General features: G+C 42.0%; 1 protein-coding gene across 2 annotated transcripts in view; it reads left to right on the forward strand.

Moving 5' to 3' along the window:
- Positions 1 to 17,699, forward strand: part of Fam149a (family with sequence similarity 149 member A) — a 29,892-nt gene extending 12,193 nt beyond the window's left edge. For both annotated transcript variants that reach the window (XM_057752881.1, XM_057752882.1), the window contains exons 2-14: positions 1,349 to 1,456; positions 1,694 to 1,832; positions 3,042 to 3,184; positions 4,353 to 4,478; positions 5,591 to 5,761; positions 7,270 to 7,460; positions 7,802 to 7,956; positions 10,049 to 10,161; positions 10,447 to 10,650; positions 11,097 to 11,217; positions 12,392 to 12,520; positions 12,607 to 12,685; positions 15,202 to 17,699. In XM_057752881.1, coding sequence (XP_057608864.1) covers positions 1,349 to 1,456; positions 1,694 to 1,832; positions 3,042 to 3,184; positions 4,353 to 4,478; positions 5,591 to 5,761; positions 7,270 to 7,460; positions 7,802 to 7,956; positions 10,049 to 10,161; positions 10,447 to 10,650; positions 11,097 to 11,217; positions 12,392 to 12,520; positions 12,607 to 12,685; positions 15,202 to 15,275 — 1,753 coding nt within the window. In that variant the 3' untranslated portion in view covers positions 15,276 to 17,699. The remainder of the gene's footprint in view (positions 1 to 1,348; positions 1,457 to 1,693; positions 1,833 to 3,041; positions 3,185 to 4,352; positions 4,479 to 5,590; positions 5,762 to 7,269; positions 7,461 to 7,801; positions 7,957 to 10,048; positions 10,162 to 10,446; positions 10,651 to 11,096; positions 11,218 to 12,391; positions 12,521 to 12,606; positions 12,686 to 15,201) is intronic.
- The last annotated feature ends 826 nt before the right edge of the window (positions 17,700 to 18,525 follow it).

Below are 18,525 nucleotides of genomic sequence, written 5' to 3' on the forward strand. Positions count from 1 at the left end.
CGTGAAGACGGAGTCAGGAAAGGCTAACATTAAAGTCATCCACCACACCAAAGTTTTAAAGTTTCTGGATGGCGTGTTAGCTCACATCTAAATTATATTCCTTAAGGCTCCGAATACATCTACTTGCTGCAATATTGGCTGATCTTGAAATAGCTGGTTTGTGAGAATTTCTGTGATTACCTAAGAGTTGAATCACAATGTGAGTGATTTTAAAGATGATTTAGACACAGCTGAACAGGGCCAATAAAAAGTGGCTTATTGGTGTAAGATCTTAACAGCAGGTATGGCTCAGTGGCAGAGCACCTGCCTCATAGAAAGAGTCTCTGGGTTCAAGTCCAGCGGCAGCAGAATAAAGAAAAGTGTAAAACCTTGCACTGTGTTTTGTCCTTTTCTCTGTTCCCCTTTAACATCTTTGCCTGAGAATTATTTAACTGTACCTATGAGATATAGGTACACAAAATAGAAAATAACACAATTCTATTAATCATTGCTGTGCAAAAAAGAAAAAATCAGTGGCAGGTAGATGACCTTGACTAACCTCTGCAGACAGTGTTAATTTTTACGAGAACCCCCTTTGTGATAGAGGACGATAAGTATGTAGGGAAAGGCAGGGTGTTTTCCATGTATATTAAAAATACAAATGTTAAAAGGTAGGTACTGTTTTTAATTAGAAGCAAAGCCAGCTTTTGTTTCTAAGGCACACTGAGTGGTGTCTTTCTCTCAAACACTGAAAGCTGGAGTCTTCTTCCTCCATCTTCAGGCAATATGTGTTTTATTTGTATAGAAATTTATGATTCCTACTAACAAGCAAAAGTGGTTCCCTGCTACACATGCAGACGATGTTTTGATGAGGAGGAAACAAATATTCCGGGAGGTTCATTGAGAAGGCCTTTTAATGATTAACACGAACTGTACCAGGTCGGTTTAATAGTTTACCTAGATTTTACATGTTCTAATTTTCCATTTAACTTTAACATTTCAGAAGCCTTTAAAATGCAGAATGCATACCAGACAACAACACAGCTCATACTCCACTTGCCAAGCTCTAGGCATTGGAAAAGAACAGTATCAGAAGTACGGCCAACTATTCAGGCAACTTTGTGTTTTCTGACTTCGCCGCAAACAGTTGTTAACTATGTTTTCAGATCACTTAAATATTTATGTAGGTTATTGGCAACCTTGATTCTAAGAAAGAATTAAAATAAGGAGATGAAAATAAGGAGTTCCTAGGCCTCAGCAGCAAGGGGAGAGGGCTGACTCTGGACAACAGGGGCATTGTAAGTCAATGAAGGGCACATGTCACCATGTTGGAGCCTGTTCCGACTTCTTTGGCTTCCTTTCTTTCCAGACGGAGGCTTTCAGAAGGACCCAGGAAGCACAGCTCCGCCAAGAGCAAAGATCCTCTACCCACAAATTTTACCAGAAATGTGCAGAAAGCCATTGACAAATACGCCAGGTGAGAAGTAATCATTTTAAATGCTTCTGGTGTCCCAGGCAAAAACGTGCGTAACAAATATGGGGGAGGGCATTGGCAATGCGGATACATTACCAAGTGATTGTTAAACCACGTTGCTGTGAACTTGGCAAATACACTTAAGAGAACAAAGAAGAAATGAACCTAGAGAAATCAAGCCCGTGCCGAATGTCCGCTCTTCCCAGCTCACGCGTCTGTCATCTGTGTTCCTTCCTGCAGTGAGTCCCTCTCATCCTTTTCATCCAGTGGGAGCCACACGCCCACGGAGGCCCACAATTCATGGCCTGGTTCTTCCACACAGAGTTCCGCCACTGGACTGTCCACAGAGAGGAGCTCAGTTTCTTCTTGGAGAGATGATGTATGTCTTTTTATAATTTCAATAACCTGTGGGTATGGTTTATGGGGGAATAACCTTCTAGTAATTTATTTATTTGTGTTGGGGGTGGTTCGGTGGATATACACTCAACTGTGATGCCCATTCAGAGGTCAGAGGTCAACTTTGAATATCTTCTTCTATCATTCTTTGCATTTTCCTCCCTTAGACAGGGTCTCCCACAGAACCTGGAATTAGCCCAGGGATCAGCCTCTCTCTACCCTGCCCCTGGCCTGAAATTACAGGTACAGGCTCCCACACCCAGCTTTCACTTGAGTACTAACTTTACACAATGAGCTACCTCCCCAGCCCTAAGAATTCCTTTTCTATGTTCAAAAAGAATCTATTTACAGTTATCTCATCAGTATTAAGTATATCATACATATTATAGATATGTACATTTATACTGCTATATGTGAAAGTATCAAAATGTCAAAATATAGAGAAAAATAAATTTTCTGATTAGCTCATAGTCCATTGTCTTAGCTGTTGTTTATTTTGTTTTCCCCATACTACAACCCTGCCTGCTATTCATTGTACTTGTGGCTAGAAACTTGAGATAAAGCTTCGACAGCTAACACGAGTAAGAGAAGGTTTGGGAAAGAAAAGACTATGACGTATCTCCATGGTTAGAAGGACTCTGACACCCCCCATGTCCCCTCCACCAAGTCAGATATTTCACTTTTGCCTTCTAACCTGGAACAAGCCGTCAACTTTAACCCGACTTTGGGTATTTTATGACTGTGGGATTCTCAGATAGGTGAGTTATTCAGCTACTGTTCTGGTTTTGCTAAGATTTGCAGAATCCTTAGTCTCCTTTGTCCTTCCCCTAACCCCATCCCTGGGGAGGATGGCTATGTAAAGATGTGTGTCTGTATCTATGAGGATTCTTAAATGACTCTCATAACTGATGTTGCAAACCTCATCTTTATTTAGCAGTTAATGAATGAGAAGCTTAATATACGATGTCATTGATCAGAAAGTAAACACAGGTACACTGGTCTATCTGGCTACAGAGTTCACAGTTTTACCTTGTTTTACTCCTTCTTATTCGGTGGTCTTCAGTTTATAAATATTGACTATGAAGCCCATGTTCCATGACTTTTAGAGTGGTGTTGGTGTGATGAGATCAAACCCTTCAGGGTAATGTGGTCACAAACTAATGGGGTATTTGAATATATGCTTCTGTTTCAGGAATTTGACCGAGTCAATGCTCAGAAAGTCCAGCAGCTGTTTTGGGAGGTCGAGGAAATGCTATTTGAAGGGAAAGTGAGCCCCCAGACCCAGAACCTTTTGGCCGAGTGCAGCGAGTGGGCAAGGAGATCCCTTCATCTCAGGTACAGAGATGACCACAAACAGCTGCTCGGGTGGGGGTTTGATCAGCACACAACTGATTTCCGTTTATTCAGCCGCACAATTGATTTATTTTAATCAACAATCCGTTTATTCAGCCAACGCATTGTGACTGAGAGCGTTTACCCAGTCAGAGTATTTCTCTGGAACACAGTCCTTTCTTGACAAGTCACACCCAAAGAAACCTTGACAATGGTGGAGTCACATGCCTGTAATTTGTCAGAAGCAAATCCGGGTCATTCTCAGAAAGATGTCATATCCATGGCAGATGCAAGAGTCCGAGGAGGGACCCTTTATCTCCACATTCACTCTGTGTGAGTGGCAGGCATCTGTCATCACTGAGCCCATGAGCGCAGGGGAGGAGAGGTGGGTGGTCGTGGTGATGCTCCAGAGACCGGGTGTTCATTTGCTGAGAAACGGGCTAGATGGTTCTATTCTCGCTCTATTTTCTTCATATCAGGGGGACATTTATTATGCTTTTTATAAACAAGATGGAAAAATGTACATTTGTTGGAACAGAAGCATTGCTTTCTTCAACCACCTTTGTTACTTAGGAGGAAATTCGTTTTAGAGTTCTCGAGCTCTGAGCTGAGGAGAATAAATTAGAATGCTAACATGACTTTTCTGATTAGTTTGCCAAGGGAATTTTAAAAAATGCCTTAGCTAGGTGTGGTGATGCATGCCTATAATCCTGGTGTTTAGGAGGCTGACAGAGGCATTGTGAGTTGAAAGCCAGCCGGGGATACATATAAGCCATGCGTATATGTTTATGTCTTTTTATCCACTGGGCCTATGCAAATTACCACCTGTAGCAAGTTTCCCTGTGCCCTTCTTTGCCCTAGACGTTCAGGGCAGACACACCTGTGAGGTAAGTACGATTCCAATTTGCACCTGACCAATGAATAAATGAAATAAGTGGCGAAGGAGCTGGATACCTCTGCTCACTGTCCGGACTCTGAGAGAGCCATGCTGTCCTCTCCAAGCCTGAGCTTTTTCTACGACACCATGGTGACTCTCTTGACCTAGTGCACGCTACACCGCATCCCGTGTGTCTTTCAGAAGCAGCATTGGATCCTGGTTAGAATTATGAAACATTTTTCCTTTGTCTGAGAAAAGGAAATCCTCAGCTTCTTAGCTTTTCTTCCCTTGCAGGGTGTTAGGAAGACAACTCATTCCGCCCAGTGATGAAGGTTTTCGACACTTCCAGGGAACCCTGCCTCGTTCTGCTACCCATGAACCCTTGCCTCCTGTTTCTGACCACATCAGCAGTGTCAGAGAGTAAGTGTGTGTGTGTATCTTGCATTCATACATACATATCATATTATCATATTTGTAGCCAGCATGATAGTGCACACATGTGATCTGAGAACTTGAAAGGTACCAGCAGAAGGAAAAAAGAATTTTCAGCTATTTTCCAAACCTGAGGCAAACGTGGGGCAAGCCTGGGCTGCATGAGACTCTGTCTCAAAAAAACTTAACCCCAAAATATTTGTTAACTTTATCATAGTTCTCCTTCCCATGTTTAACTCTTCCATGACTCTTGGCTTCAACTAATTTGCATGCAGATCCGGAATAGTTGGGGACGTTTTTCATGAGATGCTTCTGATCCTAGATCGATGCTTGCTTTTAGACGTGTTTGTGTGTGCACAAACATGCATGGAATAAACACATAAACACAGGAGAGTTAATGTCAGCGTTTGTTTCAAAGACCCTGAAAGGTAACCTCATGCACAATCAAACCCCTCGTTGTGACGGGTTTTAAGCTTCGAGGCACCAGTGGCAGAATAAGATTGCATCCTGTTGTCTTTCGGTCACTACCATATTCTGATGACTCCTTTTGATGCCACTGATGCACACGGGAGGCTGTGCTGTCGCATCCCTTTAGAACTGCAAAGAGATGTAGCTATATATATACTGGTTTAGGATCTTGAGAAGCCTTTAAATGTTTTTATGATCTCTGGGGTTAAAAGTCTTAGAAAAAGGCTGGGTGTGATAGTAGGTACCTGTGATTCCAGTGCTAGGGAAGTGGAGACAGGCAAATTCTTGGAGCTCATTGGCCAGGCGGCCTATTCTTCCAGGCAAGCTCCAGGCTAATGCCAGAACCCATATCAAGATACACGGTGGACATATCTTGAACTAAGACCCAAGATTGCCCTCTGGCTTCCACATTCACATACACATGCAGACACACACACACACACACACATCTGTTTGCATAGACATGGAAACACATGCACATACAGATTCAGAAAATGGTTTTGTCAAATGTAATATTTGGTGTTGTTTCAGGGATTGTGTACCTTGATTATAACTTAAAAGTCTATCACTGTCGTACAAGTGTTATATCCTTTTGTTCTTCAAACTCTCATGTGCAATGTTTTTGCTCCTAGGCTGTGTATCTCTGGCTCTCAGATAGTCCCGGAGGCACTCTCAGCCCCTACCCTGACAGATGCTGATGGCACAGAGCTGACTGACCCCACGTCATGTTCATCCCTGAAAGAAGAGGTGTACCACATGGATGGAAGCATCGAAGAATATTTTGCTTTTGACAGAAAACAAGAGTAAATTGAATTTTATTTGGCATACTTCATAGTATAATATCAATAGTATCACCATATGCTTTTAATATTTTGTGCTTTTGTTACTTATGAAAGATTTCTGTTCTTTTGAAAGACAAGTATCTAAAGGTTTTGGATCCCGGCAGGGCATGGAAATGTTAGAGCAGGGCATTACTTTCTTCTTGACACTGGTGGATGGAAAGCCAGAGTTTTGTCTAGCATGTTTGAGCCTCATGCCTTGGCACTGAGGTTCCTTACACTTAGCTTGCTGGGGGATAGAGAAGAAGTTCAAATATTGATGATAAATAAATATTTTCTTTTAAACAGCAGTGACATAGCATAAAAATTTGCCTTATGATTGAAAAGCAATACATTAAAAAGTAACTGAAGGAAGTCCTAGCAAATATAGGAAGTCACAGTGAGGGTCCTTGCTGACCACCAGGGCTGTACAATAGAAACCGATAGGAAAGCCAGAAAATTCATCAAGAGAGAAATTGGATAGATACTCCCAAATTGTCAGTCCATCTCAAGACAAATGGAGATGGGAACACAGCACAGCAAAACTGATGGCCCCCAAGAACAGCAGCTCGAATAGAGGGTGTTGTAGTGCTAAATGCTAATGTTTAGAAATAAGGGGCTGGAGCTGGTGAGAGGGCTCATTGGGTAAAAGAGTTCACTGTGCAAATCTAATGAACTGATTTGATCCCTGGATCCTGTAGTGGAAGGAGAGCGCCTACCCCTGTTAAGCTGCCTTCTGACCTCCACAGAGATGCCCTGGCACACATGCCCACACAATGCACATTATAGAGGCAGACAGTAAGAAGACATAGTGATAAAGAGAGACCTTCAGGACGCTAATTTCATACAGGAAAAAAATAGAAGAAGCCAAGCCCCCAGATAGTTAAGGAAATAACAAAGATCGGAGTAGAAATAAAAAAAATCAATTTAAGATAAAAAGAATAAAATATCAGTGAATTTGTCATTTTCCCACTCTGTTTTGTCTTTCCCAGTTCTATTTACTTTTAATTGACAAATTAAAATTGTGTATTTTAAAAATAACAATGGGATGTTTACAAGGAACATGGCATACAGGATAGATATATAGAAATAGGTAGATATGTAGATAGGCAAATAGATAGATAGATAATACATAGATAGATGAATAGATAGATAATAGGTAGATAGATAGATAGATAATAGTTAGATAGCTGGTTAGCTGATAGGAAGATAGATAATAGGTAGATAGATGATAGGTAGATAGATGATCGATAGATAATAGCTAGCTAGCTAGCTAGCTAGCTAGCTAGCTAGCTAGATAGATAGATAGATAGATAGATAGATAGATAGATAGATAGATAGATAGATAGCTGGTAGGTAGATAATAAATAGGCAGATAATAGATAGGTAAATAGATAGATGATAGGTAGATAGATGATAGATTAAAAACACGTAGATAATTACCTCATCTTAACCAAGGCTATTCTAGTAATTAGAGTGGGTTTCATCCTTAGTGGAGATGAGCATCTGGAACAAAACCCAACACTCCGTGACAGGAAGTGGCATCGACACGGGCTTCCTCCCATCTCCCCTCATGACTGCATCAGAGATGCTGTGGCAGCAGAAGTGTTCGATCATGTTTGGGCCAATGTGGTAGCGATACTGGAAGATCTCATTAGGAAAACCTGGGAATCAGCACTCACAGGTACTTATTTACCGAGTTCGGCCTCCTGGACCATCCCAGTACAGCTCTCTCCCCACCTTGTGTTTGGGTTGGACCCAAAACATGGCTGAAACAAGAAGTGACCATTCTGCCTTCTACATGGGCAATCTCTGAGCCCGTAAAAGGGACATCATCATTCTGGAGAATCTGCTTTGTTCCACTACATAACCTGTTTTTCTATCACTGATGTAGTCATCACAGTAGCCGGTTGTCCACTGGAGTCTTTGCCCTCTGCCGCAGGGCTGTTGATCAATCAGCCTCTGTAGCGTAAACTCGTGGCTGCTCAGGACATACATTCCGTGTTGATTTTTCTGTTGACCCAGGCAAAAGAAAACATCAAGGGAAACCGAAAGCAGCGGAAAATAGAACGCCACACGTGCTCGTGTCTCGTCTTAGCACTGACGTTTCCAGCGTCCCCCCATCCCGAAGCTCTGAAACTCTCCACACGTCCTTGGCCTCCCACTTTAATCCACCCCAGGTACTGACAGCCTGTGTCTCTGCTCCTTCATTTTCATGCCTTCTGCATCTGTGTGAGAGGAGCGCCATTTTCTTCACTGCTCTCTCTCTCATAACCTCGCCCCTGCCTGTGTTTGAGGACACTGGAGAGCTCACATCAGTGTTTGATGGTGTCTTAAACAGGAAAAAAAAATCACTTAAGACAGCAAAGGTTGCCCCAAAAGGGTAGTAAATAGCTTTTTGGTAAAGTATTTGTGTATTTGTTAATGAGATTAAAATGTAATATGATTGTTTCATGGTGTCTGAGAGAACCACAACATATTTTAGTGCACACCCAAGCTTTGTTTGGAGATATGGAACTATTTTCTACATTTTAGGAGAGCAAAAATTCAAAAGCAAAATATTTTTCCCTAAATATTTAGCTGTTACAAGTGATCCCCATCGCTTATACTAAAGTAACAAACATATTAATGACTATTCACAGGGTTCATAAACCCTCATTGTTTATGTTACATGTACCCCATTATTTATATTTATACTGTTTATAGTACATGTATCCTATTAGATGTTCTGAGGAAGATAAATGGTTGAATAAAACTAGTCACTAACCCATTGAAGCAAAACTACAGCCCAGGGTCAGATGCCAAACATTCTGTGAGGGACGGGGAAGGAAAGAAGAAAGCGAGGAAAGAGAGAAGGGGGAAAATTAAAGACCTGAGGACAGAATCGTGTGTCTTGATTAGAGATGGAGGGTTGAGTTTTTTGGAGGTGACACCTGAGCAGGGATGTGAAGAGATGAGTGGGGTTTGGGTTAGGCCAATTCAGACCCGGTAGAGTTGTGTGTAAGTGAAAAACGATGTATCTGAGATCAGCATTTGGACTGAGAGTTTAAATGACAGAACTGGAAACCACAGGGCACTGGAGCAAACTCGGGGTTTGGAGTTAAGAGACATGTGTGAGATCTTGTTTCGGAGGTTAGCTCATCTACACATCAGTCTCCATATGTGTTGAGAAAAAGGATTTACGGTCTAAGAATTGTTCTCAGGCTCACATGCTAGGAATATGAGAGAGCTCACAGTACAGACTCTGGACACAAGTCCTAAATGCAGATCTCCATGTTTCATCTTTATTTAGAGATGGAGTCGCAGGTGAGGCTAGAGAAGATTGATTTGTTCATAGGATTTCTTCAGGAAGTCTGAACATGATGCTTGACTCAGCCCATCTGTGTTGGGGAGCAGAGTAAAAGGATCCTTTGTAGTTTGTGTGCATGAGGTACACTCCCTTACCCCTCCCCCGCCATACACACATACAAGAAGAAGCGGCACAGTTGCTTGTAAAGTGGCCAAGGGTTTGTGCTTTACACTAGGGTTCACGTCTGGAGCCTGACATAACGTGAGACCCTTTCTTGCCAAACCTCATTGTCATCTGTGCAGTCGGAAGATCTAAGAATGAATGGAGTTAAGCCATTTCCTGGTGTATTAAGTAGACCCTTGGTATTGGCGTCTGTTATAATCACATACTATTTATTTATCCCACCTGATTAAATTGCTTTAAGTCATAAGTTTTATGGGGTCCAGAGGAAAAAATATTTCATGTCTTTTACAAAGTTGTGTAAGCCTAAATGATGAGTAAGATTTGTTAAACTGAGAAAGAAAGAAAAAAAAAAAACAGAAAACCAAAGCAATAACAACAAAAAGTAAAGGAGAAACACGCATCTGGCTTGGAGTACATAAACTGAAAACCTTATAAGACTGAACAAAAATGTATTTTGTAGTTTGGGATGAAGGTGTTTCTGCTGTGTTTGCTGTCTAGCGTAAGGCCTTTACGATAACCCTTCTTCACCTTTGCTGTTTGGAAATAACTTTTGAAGTTGCTACTTGCTTGCTACTGCTATTTGTCTCTGATACATTCAATATGATATTCCTTGCTTTGTTTCATATGGATATGAATTCTATAAAGATGGCATCTATTGTTATATTTATTTATAAAATGCTACCACTGTTAGGTTTTCCCTCTCACTAGCTAATCGATGCCATCTGCTATCTGCAGATTTCCAACAGGCATCTATTGACAAAATGTCTGGCTATTGATTAATGCTATTATTCTGTTTTCAGTTTTCTCAGCCCCATCGCTTTTCCAGCAACTTCTATAGTGACTTGAGTGGTGTAATGACGATTCAAGCCAAACCGCTTCAGCAGAGACCCACCTATTTTGCGGATAAAACACAGTAAGTATTAAGAAAGAATTACAGAGCATGCAAGGGCAGAAGCAGGTTATTCCAGTATCAGCCACAAAATAATCTCTGTTGTGTATTAGTTTAGAAGTGACGAGGAAAAGGAATCATCTCTTGGGCTCCATCCACTATTGGATTACCAATCTTGCCGCTCCTGCTCTTTCCTCATTGACAGAGCAATAGAAATGTTCATTCTCTGGAGACTGGGTTCTGTTGCTGTGTGTTTCCTATCTTCAGGAAACTTAGGTGTGAGTCCTTAACTGGGCTTTTCTTCCCCAGGAGTGAGCAGGATGACAAACCGTCTGGTGGAGGGATCGGTACATCTTCACGTCACCGACTGGGCCGCATCCCAGACTCTCGGGGACCGCAGACTTCTGCCAAGAAAACACCAGTTCACAGGAGACTACCTTCAATTGCTTCAGACCCACAGAGACTGAGAACCCCCATTGTCTATAGTGATGAAATCCTGAGAGGAACCAAACTGTGAGTCTTGTTTCTTTCCTGGTAGAATGGTGGCCACAAGGGCCAGGGGTGCTTGTCAGTCAGGGTAGATGAACTGGTCCATCTGATAAAAGGGTCCTCCATCAGATTTCACACCTTATTATATGTTGGATCATACTGCAGGGTTGTATGGCTCTCACTTGCATTTGTCATTAACTTGTCAGATCCTCGGGGAGGATCTCTCCTGAACACGGAGAGTCTGCACACTTCCTAGCATGGCGGTGCACTCAATAGATGCAGCTTGATATTTATTGCAGAGCGCAGTCAATGTGAGTGCCGTTGCTTGCCCTGGCTTCATATTTGTCTTCCTGAAATGCAGCTTGCAGTCATGAGCACTGTTATTGGAAGCAGCTGCAATCATTAGCACCGACTGTCACCGTCTCTTCTGGGTCCTCCGGTGTTCACTTGTATACTGCTGTGTTTTACAGGCAAACTGGCATTGACCACCTGCCCTCCTCAGCAGTGCCAACCTCCCGGAACCGGTTACCCCCGATTGGCTCTGAGGCTGGGGAGCAGAACACAGGAGCTTCCGGATCCCGCCCTGTTTCTGTAAGATGAATTCTACTATAATTGCAGCTATTCAGATAGTCTATGGGAAAACAATCTTGGCACTCAGGGAAGTCAGTCCGACTGAATGTGATCTAGTTAGCTGTGTTTAACATGCCTTCATAATCCGCTTCTAGAAACTGAATGGCTTTTGAGAGTCTAGAGAGAGAAGATTGATAAATTATTTTATGAAGGAAGCCTCAGCTTGAACGAAATTAGAAAGTCCAGGCGTCAAGGAAAGACTGGAAACTGACAGGTATAGTGAAGTCAAGAGCACAAAGGGCAAGAGGCAGACAGCTCTGCACTTCAGTGCGACTACGTAGATCCTGTGATTTGACACAAGTTATTTCAATGGCCCCAAATGCCAGTTCTCACTTCTTTAGGGGAGTAATAGCCATTCCCGTATGAAGGAGTCCTTACAAGCATTAGATGTGTTCATAAACTTTAAATGCCTCGCACAAAGTAAGAGCTCGGCAAATTGTAACTGATGTCCTTTAGATCTGCTTCCATTTTTATTATAGCTGACCTTTTCCATATGTGTGCAGGGCAGAGGCCAAGAGCTCAAGCCCAGCTCTACCATGCAATGTGACAGGGCTGGGGAAGAAATGCTACTGGCAGTGTGTATAGCCAGGCCTCTCCTAGGCTTACAGAGGCCCCCGCTCTACTCTGATGTAAACAACTTGTCCCAGGTGTAGGAATGTAAAGCTGAGAGAAAGAAAACAAAAGCTGAGTTCATCTCACACACATCTTAAACAGCATTGGGACCCATTCCCATAAAGCCAGAGCTGTGCAGCTAGACTGTTTAATCCTAGCATAAAGTCATCAGTGCAGGCAGGTGTCACATAAACAAGTCTGTGTTTAAAAAATGCACTATTACATTTCTAGCACAATTAAACATGTACAGATTTAAGTGGTTAAGGTCTCTGGACCCCATTTACATCCTATTACACTATGGCTTTATTGAATTTAGCGATATGAATACATACTCCACAGACAGACTCATGTTTAGATGTTTCCACAGCAGACCTTACACTTAGCAATGTGCAAATCAAAATGTTTGATAAGCGGGTGACTGAATACATAAGCGAATAATCGAGACACTTGTAGGTTTCTTTCGGTCGTTATAGGGATTGTGTTTGTGTTTGTTCCTTTAAAGAACATATTATCTTCCATTCAGTACAGGGGAAGATATCCACAAAACCGTGTGTTCAGTGCAATGCCTGAGAGCGTCGAACGGTCACCCCTTCGAGAAAGAACCATTGTCCTGGAACAGCTTTCAAGGCCCAGCACCACACACACATTCCGGGTAGGTTCTGTGTTGTCTCTGATTTCAACTTTAAATAAAAACTGAAAATAATACAGCTCACCCCATTTTTCTTTTTCTCCTCACAGTCAGACACACCAAGAAAAGGCTCCCTGACTCCCATGGAATTTGTTGCTCACACTTGGACAGGGCAGAGTATTTTGACAGGTAGGCATCTTTCCCACATAAAGACAGTGGTATACGCTGGGTGTGGTGACACACTTCTGCCATCTCAGTGATCAAGAGGCTGAGGGAGGAAGTTGGAAAGATGGAGGTCACTCTGGGCTACACAGTGAAGGTGTCAAAGAAAAAACTGGGGAGGGGAGAGAGAGAGAAAGGAAGAGAGAAAGAGAAAGAGAGAGAGAAAGAGAGAGAGAGAGAGAGAGAGAGAGAGAGAAAACAATGGTGCTATTTAAAAATGTCAGAAAATGGAATCGAAGATTATCTACCTCAGTGTCATTGCTTTGACCACGTAGGAAGGACAGCAGGTCATGTAGTCCATGGTTGGCCCGACCTCAGACACCATGCCAGGTTATCACTTACCAGCTGCTGAGTGCCAAGTGGCAATGGGACATATGCTCTTAATTAACCAGGACCTCACTCTCCTAAAACGAAGACTGCCTTTGGAGGGGTTGCAGTCTCTTTCTCCCTTTGTGTTTTCATTGCTTCTAAATTAAACCCTTATTCTGGGTCCTCCCTGGAAATCTAAAGTGACAGTACTTGAAAAAAATTAATAGAAGCTTATTAAACGTTTTCTAGTGTAGGGTTTTACATAAAAGTACTTATTCTGGGCCTAGTGTGCTAGTGGCCAAGGAGGGTTCTAGTGGGGATAAGACCAGTGATGTTTTGATTTTTAAAGTGTTATCCTGTTTCTGTCCATGGAGGAAGTATAGCGTGTGATATAAAGATCTGTAAGCTCAGGCATGTCTCAACCTCTCTGGGCGTTGAGACATCATGACATGTGGGTAAAATAATTACTGGAAAGTTCATGAAAAGGGAATAATAGTTGCTAGTTTGCTCGGAATTATAAACTGTTTGTGTTAGGGAAAACTGAAATGTGAAGGAAATTTATTGTTTGAAAAGAAACTTTTAATAAGTTATAATTCTAAAATTAAATTAGGTTAGCATTGTATAACACATTTAATACTGTTTTATATCAGCCTTCCTTATGTCACAGATTTCAGAATTTTTGTTTTAATTAGGGGACAAACCCAGAGTCCTTTATGTATAAGGTAAAAGGGCTATCACTTATCTATACCCTAAAACTTGCTTTTTGAGAAAAGCTATATAGTCATGCTATATAGCCCAGGCTAGCCTTGAATTTTTAATAACCTTTCTCTGCTTTCCCAGATCTGGGATCACAGGCATGTGTCATCGTGTCTGGAATTTTCTATTTGGGATGGAATCCAAACTCAGATCCCAATGTTAGCATGAGAAGCACTTTAATGACTGAACCATCTCTCCAGCTCTACAGTTACTGCTTTTAACGTAATTTGGATTGTGATGGGAGAAGTAGCTCTCCATGTTTAAGATTAAATAATGATGTATCAAGGACATACTCTGTGCCAGGAATAAAGGCTGGTATTGAGCATCAAGCATAGGTCGGGGGATATGGCTAGCCTCGAACTCATAGAGATCCACCTCTCTCTGCCTCCCAAGTGCTAGAGTTAACAACAACAACAACAAAAACCCCAATTTTTGATTGAACATATTTTAGCCTGTGCTTTAAGAACCATTTAGTCTGATGGGAAAGATGGAAAAGGCCATGAGAGAGATGAGCAGGGTTGCCTCTCTCAACAGTCAGGTGGTAAGAGTCACAGGAAGTTTTCGTGAAGATGGATATCACCTGGGGCCTGAGAAGAGCGTGAAGGCTGGCCTTGACATTGAGCGGATGGTGCTAGTCTGGGTGGTGAGGACAACAGGACTAAAAGGATCTGCTGAGCTCTCTTTGGAGATGCCCTCTGCACCTTGTCTAGTAGACATGTCTACTCGGTTGTTAGGTACAGAGAGGTTGACATGAAGGGAGAACTGGGCTCTGGGTTGGCTTTAAATATGAACACCTAATCTTTCAAACATTAAGTCAGCATATTCTCTTATTGATGTTTAGGGTAATTATTATCATTGGCGCTTAGAGGTTTTTGGCATTTCCACAGATGTGCCCAAAGGTTCCTCGGGGCCATGTTCCTGTACTTGTAAGGGTTTCTTTTCTTTTTGTCTGGCAAGCAGGCATCTGACTTGCTCTGTTTCCAGAACAAAGAGCACCAGGAGCTGTTGTCTTAGCTTTCTGTTTGATCTATGGTTGGAAAAGAAAATAGAGATGAATGTCTCCAATAATGGGGGCATTTCTTTCATGGCTGGCTCCATGGTTCACAGATACCTTCATTCTCATCATCCTAAGCTTTAGACAGACTTCTGAAGAAAATATTTTTGTAAATCCCTCAGCTGTGGGAGAATGCATCCCAGGTCCTGGGTTTTGTTACAGGGTAGGGTGGGGAATTCCTTCTCCTTACTCAGGATTCTAGATGATGGTGTTTGTATGTGTCTACTTTGTAGTTTATGTAAATATGACATTAGATACAATGTTTCTATTGCTCAAACTATGGTCTGCATGGAACAGACAGCGCAATCTCAGGAGGCTGAATTTTAATCTTTTAAGGTAAAAGCCTGTGTGTCTTGTGTTTCAGGTTCTCAGTATCTACCTAAATCTTACCAGAGGTCAACTCTGACTGCAAGAAAGAGGTTCCCAGTGGCATCGTGATATCACTGCTCTGGAATTATGGACTTTCTGGAACGTGTGAAGCCTTGGCCACATCATTTGTCACTGGAAAAGGAACAAGTATTACCTGGTGCATCTACTCACCTCTCTGTTTGACAGCAGGAGATGGTAGGGTACCGGAGAGAAACACAAGCGAATAAGTAACTTGGTTGTGAACACTTTGCTTTGTAAAGAGAAAAAAAGGTGATCTCGCTAATCCCAATGGGAAGCTTGTCTGAGGCTTCTTGGGCTCTAGAGCTCTGCTCAGAAGACCCTAGTTTGTCCCCGGATTCTCTTTCTTCATTGCTTATACTTAGAACTAGTCTTTACACGATGATCATGTGGGTGCGGTCTGTAAGAATATGCCATTTTTTTTTTAACATTTTAGTCTCATTCTTTTAATGATGCTGTCAAAACTAAATAGCAGTCATATTTGAGACTATTTGTCCATTTGAAAAAACATTCTGGTTCTTCTGTTCATCATGCCGACTTTAAAAATAATTACTGCATATGCAGTGTATGAAGTGATGGGTTTCATGCTGACAAGATTTCTCACAACTTTGCTACCATGTGATTAGTTGCGAAGAGTTGAGAACCGTCTTGCAAGCCAATTGTGTTAAAGCACAATGTTAAACTAGTTTTCATTGTCAGATTTAGACGGTGCATTTAAGAGTATCCCGTATTTAAAGCTGAATATAAGCATTATCAAAGTCGTTTGCACACAGTCCTGACATTAACATTTCAATTGGCGTGTTTGACACCTGGGCTGGGGGGATTGGGGCAGCAGCATTCTTGCTTCCAGCCTAGCGTTTGCTCTGACGTCATCTCTTCAGCAGAGCCTCCCTGAGCCCTGGCTGAAAGCAGCAGTTACCCCACCCACCCTCTGCGCATATCCCCTCTTTGTATTCTTCAGACCATATGTCCACTTGACTACTGGCAAGGCTCCTTTCTGGGACATCATCCTGGCTCATTTTCATGTACACACATTCCAAATCAGCACACTTTCTCTCTTTTTAAATTAGATATTGACACTACATCATCATAAATCTCTCTGATCTAAAATAAATTTTACATGCATGCACATGTATGTGTATACCATGTAAACATGATAAATTATTTCAGCACGTTTCCTGCTGTAAGAAGTGGGGAGATGTTTGGAAGCTGGCCCATCTTTGTAGGGTTGGACCTGCTCTCTACAGAGAACGACCAAGCAGAAGTGACTTGGCTTTTCCCCTCACTCCCTCCACTTATCTCCTGCAGCCCCCAGGGCAGGAGAGAGAATGAACACCCGTCAAATGTCTATATTGAGCCTTCCTTTCAGATGGGCACTCTGAGCGCCACCTCTTCCGCCTAGGGAGTGTGTCAAACGTTCAGTTTCTCACTGCAAACTGACCAAAGCATTTCAAGAATTATGTGAACCATTTCTCACCGTAAGCTCTGGAGGCTCTGGAGAAAATATCAGTTTAATGCAACTGTTCTCCACACAGAGGGGTGTCTGGACTGATGAGTGGCTGGAGTCCTGTCCTCTAGGTGCCTGGCTGGCTGCTCTGTGCTCCGTCATTACCGGTAGGGGAACCATAGGCTCTGATCTCTCACGGTCATTCAGCCCACTTCCCGTGAATTCCTAGGTGCCCTCCAACTGTTTCTCCCTCAACCCAAGGTTTAAAAAGGGAGGTAGCGAATAGGGCATCTAATCAGGTGGTGAGTCTAAGATAAGTTACTGTTTTGGAGCCATGGGAGCGATTGAATAGTGGCCTCGTCATGTTTGCCTTCAGAGGGCTGAAGTTGGAAATATATTGTTTATGTCAGCAAAGTACTGCAGGACAAAGAGAGCCAGGGACAGATTTTAACTTCCAGGCTTATAATTGGGAAGCAAAAGCACGGCTAGAGGGTGTCTTACAGATTCTAAAAGAAACCTTCTCCTGGAATTTATTTCATGCCTGTGTTAAAGGTATTTGCTTATGTGCAAAATTAGATTTGTAAGTTAGTAAATGATGCTTGTATGAGTACGGTGCTGTTTAGACTGAAAAGGAAAGGTCAAGGGAGAGCTGAGTCTTAACTTAGGCTCTCTCTGATAAAAATTGAAAACAGGAAATCACTCCTGAGAAAAAAATTCAAATGCGGGTTAGTGACTCCATGAATTAAAATATCTTTAATTTGTCCCAAACCAAAGAAAGGGTGAAATAATTTAAAAATAATTCAAGAAAATATACTATTCCATGGAAAATGACTAGATTAATAAAGGATATAAAAGGAAGCATGGATCTTTATGTTTGTGTTACCCTGATCTAGGATGGAGTTTCTTTACTAATTGTGAGGTTCACTTTTAACGCCATAAGTCATTTCAGTATATTTTTATTATCATTGCTTTCTTATAATGATGGATGATTGTTCAGTAATTTTAATCATTTAATTTTTAATAAAATATAAAATATTAAGAGTTCTCAGAATTTCATTAGATTCATAAAAACATCCTTACATTCCCAGTTTTATGAGTTCTGTAACTATCTTTCACTTTGCAGTTTCTAAGACACAGACATTTGTTCTCTCTCTCTGTCTGTCTCTCTTTCTCTCTCTGTCTCTTTCTTTCAAGTTAGAGTCTCAAGGAATCCCAGGCCGGCTTCAGATTTTCTATGCAGATGACAGTGGCTCTGAACTCCTGATCCACAGATCTGATCTCCATGGCCAAAGTACTAGAGCAAGAGCAGCAGAGCAAGCATGGGAGAGAGCATGAGAACGAGAGATTGATTTGTGGAAGTTTCTTTCATAAAAAATACACCAAAGAAAATTTTGTTTTAGAAGGTGACCCTTCTATGTTGTTCTCATCAGAAATATATTGTTTTTTCAAACAGTAAACATTTTGGTTAAATGCTTTTCTTACTGGGCTGAATGAGACAAAGGTTTTGCTCTCGGAGAATTTAGATTCTAGGGGACAAGATAAGCAAGCAGTAGACAAATTGAATAGACATGTAGGGCCAGCCAGTGATCAGCGGCACAAAGAAACAGGCAAGAGAAGGCGACCGGGCACACAGTTTCATGTGGCGCAACCATCCAAGGCTGTACTTCTGAGGTCGTACAGTCAAAGGCCCAGAGATGAGAAACATCAACCGTGGGACTATACACGATAAGTCCGGCGGGAGACTTAACACGCAGGAAGAACACTGGCAGTACTCGAGGAGCAGCAGAGAGGCAAGGAGAAAATGGAGTATTCATGGAAGAGGAGGGCTCAGAAGACGGCATCAGGGAGGTGACG

This window comes from Chionomys nivalis, chromosome 20 (genome assembly GCF_950005125.1).
Source record: "Chionomys nivalis chromosome 20, mChiNiv1.1, whole genome shotgun sequence".
In the NCBI taxonomy this organism is placed as follows: domain Eukaryota; kingdom Metazoa; phylum Chordata; class Mammalia; order Rodentia; family Cricetidae; genus Chionomys; species Chionomys nivalis.